This window comes from Stegastes partitus, unplaced genomic scaffold, assembly GCF_000690725.1.
Source record: "Stegastes partitus isolate 25-593 unplaced genomic scaffold, Stegastes_partitus-1.0.2 Scaffold760, whole genome shotgun sequence".
In the NCBI taxonomy this organism is placed as follows: Eukaryota; Metazoa; Chordata; class Actinopteri; family Pomacentridae; genus Stegastes; species Stegastes partitus.
The window spans coordinates 255,026-265,376 of NW_007578491.1; the positions used below are offsets into that span (position 1 = coordinate 255,026).

Here is a 10,351-nt window from a genome sequence, read left to right on the forward strand (position 1 = left end):
AAAAACTAAAAATAAATGATTAATTGTTACACAACATAAATTTTGATTTAAAAAGGTGAAATGTAGCAACAAAAAAAAGTTAAAATGAATAATACTGATTTTTTAAAAATAAAATAAAAATAAAACCAGAAGATACATGAGAAGATGTATTTTCCTCCTGAACTGTGGATGAACTGCAGTTCGTCGTCGCTCCTCCTCCTGCTGTGTTGTTGTAGTACCTCTTCCAGCCGGTGGCGGCAGCACCGAGCACCGTTCCGTGCTGTTGTAGTGAACGAAGAAGAGGCGTGCGCCATGTTTGTCTTTAGGTAGCATTTACCTGCGTCCTGTCGGAGTAAAAGTTGTGTTTTGGCTCCTTCAGCTTCTCCTGAATTCTCCCGACGGGACGCTCAGAGCTTCGTCCTCCATCCTGTCAGCCGACAGCCGCGGGCTTCACCGGGGCGGAGCTCCTGGACCTTCGTGCGGACCGAGACGCCCCCTTCGGAACTAATTAGCATTAGTTAGCCTCTGCTAAAGTCGACAGCCGGCTGCTCTCGGGATTTTTTTAGACAATAAAGCGTTTGCCGTATCTCTCTGTCACCTTTATGCTTTATATCTACAGAAAACTACAGTAACGGTACGTGTGTGAGTTTTAGCAGTTTGGAATTAGCACACGAAGTGCTGCCAGTTGTAGCTAATTAATGCTAATATTAAATATAACGGCGCTGCTCAGCCCTGATGAGCTGAATCGATGTTAAACGCTTTGACGCCGCAGCATCTGCAGTGAACAGCAAATCTGTACAGACTGTTGATTAAATTTTGTCTTTGAAACATTAAAAACAGTGGCCCTTGTCTGTCCACAGTAAAATGTGATTAATGTCAACATTTTCCTTCACAAAACAGCTCCATGAGAAAATAGGTTTAACGTGATAGAACTGATTCTTATTTTCTTTGTCTGGTAATCTGTCGACTATTCTCTGGAGGAATCGATTCGCTGTTTGGCCTCTTAAAAATGGTCAAGTCTGTCTCCAACAATATAAATACTGTAGACTTTTTTCTTACACTATCCATATTAGTCAGGTTAAGTAGTTTATGAAGAATAACCCATCTAATGCAATAATAAATATTATGTGCTATAATTATTCGTCCTGTAGGGTGTGACTGTATTGTGTATTACTGTCAAGTACAGTAATTCTATTTTTGTAGCATGTAATCCCCTAGTATATAAATTATTCAGGTACAGTCACCCCTTACATAACATTACAGGGTCTTAACTGCAATCTTGAATCTTGTCCGGTTACTTTTACACCAATCATAATTCTTTTTACTGGAATATGCGCTTTATCAGCAGCTGTTGTCTCAGATGTTCAATTCAATTCAATTCAATTCAATTTTATTTGTATAGCGCATATTTACAACAACAAGTCATCTCATAGATGTGATAAATAAAAACGAGGTCTTGTCTTGACAATTATACAGCATGCCGGTGATCCTATTTATTTGTTTAATCTGTTCTTTTTTTGACATTTGTTGTGTTGCAAAGCACTTTGTAGCAAGGTCTTCAAAAGATGTTATACAAGTAATTATATATATAAATTAGAAAATGGTGAAAAATGTGGATCCGTGTTTCCCAGAAAATAAGATGACAAATGTCTTGTTTTATCTTAAGATATTAAGTTGACTGTCATAAAGGAGGAGAAAAAACCCCCCGCTGGAATCAGTCTGATAGCTTGATTATTTAAAAAATAATTAATAAAATAACACGTTAATGGATGTTCAAAACAGTTGGAGGTTAATTTAATTATTAATAACTAATTGACTAATTGTTGCAGGTGTTGTTCTGACTTCAGCTCCGTCCAGCATCTTTGCTGTGTGCTATTGTAGAAACCACAGAGCTAAAAAATCAAGCTTCCAGTTAAAATGAGTGGTAAAAGAGCAGGACGGACTGATGTCTGACTGCGTCCTTGTGTTTATTTTAGAGGTCTGGAGGAGATCCATCCACCTTCAGAAGGAGAAGAGCATGAGGAGATGAATGGATCGAAGATGGAAGCAGAGCAAAGAGGAGAGGACGATCAACAGCTTCCCACTGATGGTCAGCGGTCAATTCTTCCACTGTGAAGACTGGTGTTGAGTTATTTTAGCAGAAATCTGTAGATGTATTAGCTCATATGTCATTGCACCAGGCCTGTGGTTTAAAATCTCATGTTTGGTCTCATGAGAACTGACGTAGCAGAAGATAATTCTTCATCCTCCTGCTTCACCTGCACTTTATTGCCTTCTACTGTTAGAAAAATCCACAGCCATCCAGTCTTGCCTCAGTGAATTGGTTAACTGGCTACCACGAGATACCAGCGATGACAGATCCTGAGTTTGTCTGTTACACCCTCACACTAAATGTGAGAGTGTCACGTAGTGTGAAGTAGATCTGCTGCTGGAATGACACAAGGAGGACTTAAAACTTCAGCTATTTGCACATTTAATCACAGATGTGTGATTAAATGTGATAATAGATCAGGGGTCGCCCATAAAACATTCAGGGATATGGCCTCTGATCCAGGCTGAAAAACGCATTCAGATATTGAACAATTCAAATAAGGTTTATGTGAAGTTTAAGAGTGCAGTACAGTGGCATAAAATCACAAAAATCTACGTAAGACGTATCAGTGATGACAAGCAGAACCAATGTGAGGCAGTCATAATATGTACATCTGAATGTGTCTGCCTCCAAGTTGCTGCTTCTGGCAATTTTGCATCTGATTTCAAGAAAGGAAGCAGTGTGCTTAAGTGGCCTCAGCCCAAGTTCGGTGTGGTTCAGTATTACTTGTACAGTATGTCTCATGATTGCTCCCACTGTGGAAAAGAATTTCTTCTTTGAGGACAAATGTACTGTCAATGTGTAGATAGATGTTGTGTGCACATGGCCAATACAGTGGAAACCTTGTTTGCTTTTTATTAACATTTTGCTTTTGTCCAAATCATCATTTAGTTTTTAAAATAGTTGCAGACAAACTGTTGCAGCATCGATCAGTTTACTGAGACCTGAGCATCAGTCAGTGTTTTTAGACATATGACTCAGCGTACAGTATGTTATTGTTGTTATTGTGTTTTTTGTAATGTCAGTATTTTTTCCTGCAGGAGACGGGACTCTTCCAGACACCAACAGTCTCTTTGCATCAAACCAAAGCAGCACTAAGTCAAAATGCTGTCATCGCTGTTCAATCTGCGGCCGCGAGTTTGATCGTCCGTCCCGGCTGTCGGATCACATGAGCGCACATGCCGGCTACAAACCGCACAGCTGCACCGTGTGCGGCAAACGTTTCACCAAGAAGGTGAACGTGGTGGTTCACCAGCGGGTTCACACCGGAGAGAAGCCGTACTCCTGCCCCGACTGCGGCGTCAGCTATGCCCAGATGAGCTGCCTGCGGAGGCACCGGCTGCGACACGCCGCCGAGAAACCCTACCGCTGCTCGACCTGCGACCGAGGATTCGTCCAGCGGCGGTATCTCATCCAACATGAGCGGACGCACACCGGAGAGCCGCCGTTCTCCTGTCTGCTGTGCCCCAAACGCTTCGCCTCCAAGTCGGGGCTCAGCGACCACCAAAAGACACACACAGACCAGAACCTTTACTCCTGCTCGCTCTGCGAGAAGGTTTTCTCCACACCGTCGTCTTACAGGGACCACGTGAGGCTGCACACGGGTCAGAAGCCACACACCTGCTCGCTGTGCGGCAAGAGCTTCAACCGGCCGGGCCTCCTGAAAAAACACTTGCAGAAACACAGCGAGCAAGAACATGAGGTCGAAGCTGACAAGGTGAGGCACTGCAGTGAGAAACCACTGTGTTTAAAGATGAGTTTGTGGTCACTTCATGTCTTTTTGTGGTATTTGTGTTTGTTTTGTTTCTCATTGTGGTTATTTTGTATCTCTTTGTGTTCATTTTGTGTCTTATGGTGTTCCTTTGGTCTCTTTGTGGTTGTTTTGCATCTCATTGTGTTCATTTTTGTCTATTTGAGGTCATTTTTAGTTTGTGCTCGTTCTGTTTCTATTTGTGGTCCTTTTCTGTCACATTGCAGTTGTTTTGTATCTCTTTGTAGATGTTTTGTGTCATTGTAATTGTTTTGCATCTCTTTGTGATCATTTTGAATCTTTGTAGTCATTTTGTGTACCTTTGTGGTCATTTTTGTGTCTGTTGGGTCATGCTGTGGTTGTCTTGTGTCTCTTTCAGACGCCGCAGCTGTACACCTGCGACATCTGCGGCCGTGTGTTCACCAGATCGTCGCGGCTGAAGGAGCACATCAGGTCTCACACCGGGGAGAGGCCGTACGAATGCGACGTCTGCCAGAAGCGATTCGCTACGCTGAGAGTGATGAGGAAGCACCAGGAGATCCACAGCAGGCTGAGAGGCGACGCCGCCACGACGCCGCCAGGCGACCAGGTGAACATCATCACTTCCAGTCCCTTCTATTCTCTGGTTAGTTTGCTTTGTATGGAGGCACATTGTATCTGCAAATTAAAAAAAATGTAGACCCATCGGTCACTGGATGATAGAAATAATGATGCAATAATCTGTTGTTGATGAGTTCAGCAGAAGTTTAAGGCTCCCGGTTCAGTTTTAATAATCTGTTCCAGAAACCAGAGATGCTGCTCGTCCGTGTGAAGGAGGAGGATGGAAACGAGGAGGAAGCAGAGGAGGTGGTGCATTCAGTGATCGGTGAGAAACTCTGAACATTCTGCCGCAACACAAGATTCAACTGATACTAAAGACTGAGTGAAATGACACAGAATCACATTTAGTCTTTAATCACATTTTAAAAAGGTGTAACTCCTTGAAGACTGTACGTTGTTATTAATTACAGAGAATAATCTGACTAGAATAAATATTAGGGCTACATCAACATCATTAATAATATTATTATTATGAAAACTTACCTAAGACATTTTAATATTAAGGCCTAGGCCCTAATTATTTTTAATTATGAAGATCAACCTGACTAAAAAGAAAGTTGTGACGTTACAAAGATATGTGAAAAATCAGCAAATACAAGAATTTTCTTGATTCACTGTAAACAACCTTTGTTTTTATTTTTATTTTTGGCATTATTATTTGTTAAGTAGTATAATAACTTTAAATCTCCGAACATAAATGCTTGACTGTGTACATCTGGCTGCATTCAGGAATCACATCCCTTCCGGGTCCTTCTCATCCTGACCTTGACTCCTCTGTGGTTCTGTTTTCCAGACGGCGACACAGAGAAGCTCCACACCTGCTCCGTCTGCGGCAAAAGCTTCCCGAAGATTGCCAGGCTCCGAGATCACTTCAAGAACCACGTCAGGGAGAAGCTGCACTGCTGCTCAGTGTGCCAGAAATTCTTCAGCACCGTCACCAGCCTGAAGGCCCACGAGAAAACCCACCTGGACGACAAGCCTCACCCCTGCAGCATCTGCTCCGTGAGCTTCCTGAGACCCTGCCTGCTCCGCGACCACATGAGGACTCACGCCCAGGACAGACTCACCGCAGAGCCTGCAGACAAGGTAGCCTGTAGGAATCCTGGAAAGCAATGCAGGGGGCAGATCAACAGTCTGTGTGTCTGTTAGGCCGAGTGAGCAGCGGGAAAAGAAAAGGATTTGTTTCTGTTTGTTGACCAAAGATTTTTATTTTTGTGCAGAGCAGAGTGCAGTAACCCTGCCATCTTGCATGCACACTGTAAATGCTGCTATTTGTGGGTGTTTATATTGCTCTTACTGTTATTGTTCTAATTTATGTCTTTACTTCTCAACTTTTTCCTTATTTTTAATACTTAGTTTTTTCTTTTTTTCTGATTAGTATACACAGAAAGCTAAGGTTCACCGGCGTCAAATTCCTTGCTTGCATGTACAGACATGGCCAATGAAGGTCATTCTGATATCGAAGGGTGTTAAGATCAGATATAAAAGAAACAATTTAATGAATCTGACTCTCACTTTTCTGGACAGTCAACTGTGAAAGTGATTCTGTTTGGAAACTGATGAGATGTTTTGTGTTTCAGGTGTTGTGGTCCAAAGTGAAGATTGAAGACCAGTATGAAGTGACGGTGAAGGAGGAAGAGGAAGAGGTGGAAGGTGTGACTCAGCAGGTGAAGGAGGAGGAAGAGGAGAAATGTGTGGATGAGCAGGTAAGAAAACTGCTCATTTAAATTGAAACAAATGAAGTTATAGTTTCAAGACAAAAATCAAATCCTAGCTGATAACTGTGGTTTACTCACTTGATGCCGTCTGACTACGTCTATCTCGTGAACCTCCAGAACTCAGAAAGCCGTTCTACCAGACCACTGCCTGGTAACCACGACAACCAGCTGTCAGAGGGAGATGTCAGCGGGTTGATAAACTCTGACGGAGAAGGAGAGGACTTGAGGCCGACGTTCATCGGTACGTCATAGAGAAAGAATTCCTTTTATTTGTGTTCCCTCTGATCCCCGTGACGAGTCAGTGTGTCGGTCCGGTCCAGATAGAACTCACCATCAGTTTGGTGTCGGTGGCTCCCTGAAGTGTTAGAACTGAACTGGAACACCAACTGTCCATATGGACCAGAGGAAAGGGAAAGTTGTCCTCAAAACGTTCTTACTGTGATCAAAGGGGGGCACTAAAGAAAGAAACTGTGCCTTCTTTCACACCTCTGTCCAGGGTTTAGTTTGGCAGATGAGTTCACAGTTGTTCTTCAAATTAAAAAACATTTCCAGCTGCAGTCTGATGGGTTGTTGCCTCCCAAATGAAGGCACCTTAAATCTATACACAACATATTCACTACATTATCAAGCTTAGTTTATCAAGACGCAACTGCCTCAAGATGTGGATTAGCACATAGCCTGCTAGGTGGTTGCTAATATATAATAGAAACTGCCACAGAAGCGCCACAACCAAATGACCAACAGGACACCAAACAGTGCAAATGTGTGAGTTCACTTTACATTCTCAGAATAATCTCAGGACAATGTGCTCATATTTCCTCTGCCCTGGAGAACCTAACAAACACCTGCAGCGTTCTTTTAGAATCAACACTGAATCAGTTCTAGCAGCTCAAACTGCAGTGCCGGGCTGGTGAAGCTGCTGCACACCCAGAGAGTCAGTACAGCCTGTGCTCAGTTTTGTGCCATGACACGTTAATATTAGTCGATGATAGGTTTTGCATGCGCTCACGTTGCTTTTACATCAGTTGAAACATAAGACTTTGCAAAGCTTCTGCACTGCCTTCCTAATTTGCGTTCCCTCACGATGAGCCCTGGCTGCAGATACTTCATCTGTCTTCATGTGTGCAACAGATCCAGACGGACGCTCAGACCCGCAGGCTGACGACAGCGGCGCTGACGGTAAAAGGAGGCACTGCTGCCCGTTGTGCGGCCGCGACTGCTTCAAGGCGTCGGCGCTGCAGAAACACCTGCGGATCCACTCCGGCGAGCGTCCGTTCCAGTGCCCGATCTGCAAGAAGGGCTTCAGCCAGCAGGCGCACATGAGGGAGCACCAGAGGATCCACACCGGAGAGCGGCCCTACACCTGCGATGACTGCGGCAAAAGCTTCACCTTCTCCAGCGCTCTGCGCCGCCACCAGCGGCTGCACACCGACGCCCGGCCGTACCAGTGCACCATCTGCCAGAAGACCTTCAAGCAGCAGAGCTCGCTTAAGAGCCACCAGCTGATACACGCTGGCGTCCGCTACCAGTGTCCGCTGTGCAGCAAGAGCTTCAGCCGCGCCCTCGAGCTCACCTACCACGTCGACATGCACTCCGACGCCCGGCCATACTTCTGCAACATCTGCAAGAAGAACCTGAGCGGCGCCCGCCACTTCCGCAAACACATGAGGAAGCACGAGTCTCCGAACTCTTTGCTGTCGCGGAGGCTGCTGCCACAAGCCGAACCGGGAGAAACCAAAACTGTCGCAGAGGTCTGACTGTAAAAAAAGACACAGAAGGAATCACTGAAGAGGCCTTTGACTTCTCAGCAGCTGTGTAGAGTACAAGTCACCTTCAGGGTGTCTGAAGCAGAGGATGCTGAGCTTCATCATGTTTCAGATGTCATCAGTTCTGTCCAATCAGAGGAGAATGAACGCCTTAAAGGAGCATTTTGGGTTTGAGATGTTTGTGTATCACGTGCAGAAATGGAGTCTAGACATTGTTAGCCTAGCTTAGCATTAGGGCTGCAACTATTTATCAACTGAATCAACTATTTACTGCCAATTATGTGTTTTGATTAATCGGATTAAGTCGTTTTTTTTGAAGAAAAAAAGTCTGAAATCTGTGGTTTCAGCTTCTTTTATGTTAATGTTAAGATGTCCGAATATGTCGTCGTGAACTTTGGAGACGCTGACAAACATTTTTCGCCATTTTCTGACATTTTACAAACCAAACAACTGACTGATTCGTCCAGCAAATAATTCACAGAATAACAACAGTGAAAAGAACTGTTAGTTTTTGTTTTGATCGGCCCAAAGTCTAAAAACCTTAAAAATATTCAATTTACAATTTAACAAGACAAAGACAATAAGCAGATCTTCTCTTTTGAGATGCTAAAATCTGCAAATATTTGATTTTATTCCCTGTATTTCTGAATTTCAGATTAAATTACAGGATGACTTTTTTTCTGAACTGAAAACACAGAAGGAGTCCATGTAGCCCAGTTCTGCTGAATTCTACTGAATAGAGCTGCAACAATTTATTGATTCGTTGACAACTAATCTATCGGTTTGACTCATTTCTCAATAAAAACTCTCTAAATTCGATAAGTGCTACTTCTTAAATGTGAATATTTTGGGGTTTTTTTCCTCCTCTGTTACAGTAAAGGTAATCTCTTTGGGCAAAACAAGACATTTGAGGAAACACTGATCCACATTTTACTCCATTTTCTGACATTTTAGAGACCAAACAGCTGATAGATTGTAAATAATCTGTAGTTGCGGCTCTACTCAGCCTAAAGAAAGCAGCAGGTGACGAGTAGTCTGAACGCCCAGAGTTTAAAAATACACCAGCTTCTAAAAACACGCAACTTAAGGTTGCAGGAGTCAAACGTTTTTGTTTTTTTTAAGCTCGACAACTCCCAAAAAAGGGTCTTAACATATAGAAGTCCCCATGAATGGTCTGTACATTTGTGTTAGCAGACAGATGACACAAACAAGATGTGATGAGTTAATTAGACGTGTTGTTGGTGTATCTCTGAACCTTAGACAGAGCCAGGCATCTGTTACCGCTTTCAGATTTGTGTCGATTAACCAAAGTGCTTTGGTTGCATAAGTCAGACAGAAGGCTGAATGTGAAGCCGGTTTAGTGACACGTTTCTGGATGCAGAAGGAACAAACCCACACTGACAGCTCTGTACATGAACTGACAGTCACGTGAGTGTGTTTTAAAAGTGAGAACTTGAGCTGTAAGTTGGATATCTGGTGCTTTAGTTTGTGTTTAAGACTAGAAGGTTGAGTGTCGGTGCCTTGTTCAAAGACTCTGTGTCATGTTGATTAGTAACTGATGAGCTGCTGCAGACAGTCGGTGAAATCAAAATGTTTAAGACTAATTAATCTATTTAAAGCAGGAATTCTCTGTCGCTGACTGTGAACCAAACCTGAATAAACGTATTCAGTCAAACGTTTCGACGCTCCAACTTCCTGCCTGTCAGCTATCTGCACTTTCAGTTTGACTGTTTATTCATCTGGATCCAGATAAAGCTTCTGCTGCTCTGTTCTGGTGTTTCAGCATCATTTCTCACCATCTAGAATGTCAAAAGGTGTGAATTCATGTGAAGTGTGTCTGACACTCAGCTTGTGGTTTTGGTTTAAGCAGCGATAAAAATGAAACACCACCTGTTTGAAACACCATCAGGCCGCCCAGTAACCAGGTCCTCATCTTCAGCTCCTTAAACAGCTTCTGGGAAAAAGACAATGTTGTAAATTTCAGGTTCCACACAGCAGAGCAGCATTAATTCAGTTCCTTCTAAAATTAGTCAAGTGAGACGGTTGTGTTATTTTCTACCATCGGGTGGCGCTAACAGGTAGTTACACAACCAACACACTTCATCTGTTTTCCATCAGTTTGATTCGTTTCTTTGTACTTTACACTAAACTACATTTCAGGAGGAAACACTTTATAGTGAACCACACTGAGTCAACTGAAGTCAACATTTTAGCCTCTAAAGTTTGGTACCAGTTATGTATAATATATAACTGGATAGAAAATGAGCCACTGGGTGACTTTATTTTTGTCTGTTGGAACCAGAGTCAGTTTGATTTATTCATCATCAGTTTGAAACTAAACTAAACAAAGAACTTTAGGGCTGGATGTTTGCTTCTGACGGCACCAGCAGGCAGGTTTCTAACCACATGTAACCACAGTCAAACATAAATAATAAGATAAAGAGAA

At 43.0% G+C, this 10,351-nt stretch overlaps 1 protein-coding gene across 1 annotated transcript; it reads left to right on the top strand.

Moving 5' to 3' along the window:
* The first annotated feature begins 282 nt into the window (after positions 1-282).
* On the top strand, positions 283-9,585 carry LOC103364590 (zinc finger protein 83-like). The gene is made up of 9 exons (XM_008291743.1): positions 283-613; positions 1,956-2,068; positions 3,112-3,788; positions 4,201-4,410; positions 4,605-4,686; positions 5,215-5,507; positions 6,002-6,127; positions 6,257-6,380; positions 7,271-9,585. Exons 2-9 carry the CDS (start codon positions 2,005-2,007, stop codon positions 7,894-7,896), a joined length of 2,202 nt encoding a protein of 733 aa, XP_008289965.1. The 5' UTR covers positions 283-613; positions 1,956-2,004; the 3' UTR covers positions 7,897-9,585.
* The last annotated feature ends 766 nt before the right edge of the window (positions 9,586-10,351 follow it).

Excerpts from the sequence above, each read along its gene's own strand:
- LOC103364590 (XM_008291743.1), top strand. The coding sequence starts at position 2,005 with ATGAATGGATCGAAGATGGAAGCAGAGCAAAGAGGAGAGGACGATCAA. Across the intron at positions 3,789-4,200 it reads ATGAGGTCGAAGCTGACAAG|ACGCCGCAGCTGTACACCTG; the intron begins GTGAGGCACTGC and ends TGTCTCTTTCAG. Across the intron at positions 6,381-7,270 it reads CTTGAGGCCGACGTTCATCG|ATCCAGACGGACGCTCAGAC; the intron begins GTACGTCATAGA and ends TGTGTGCAACAG.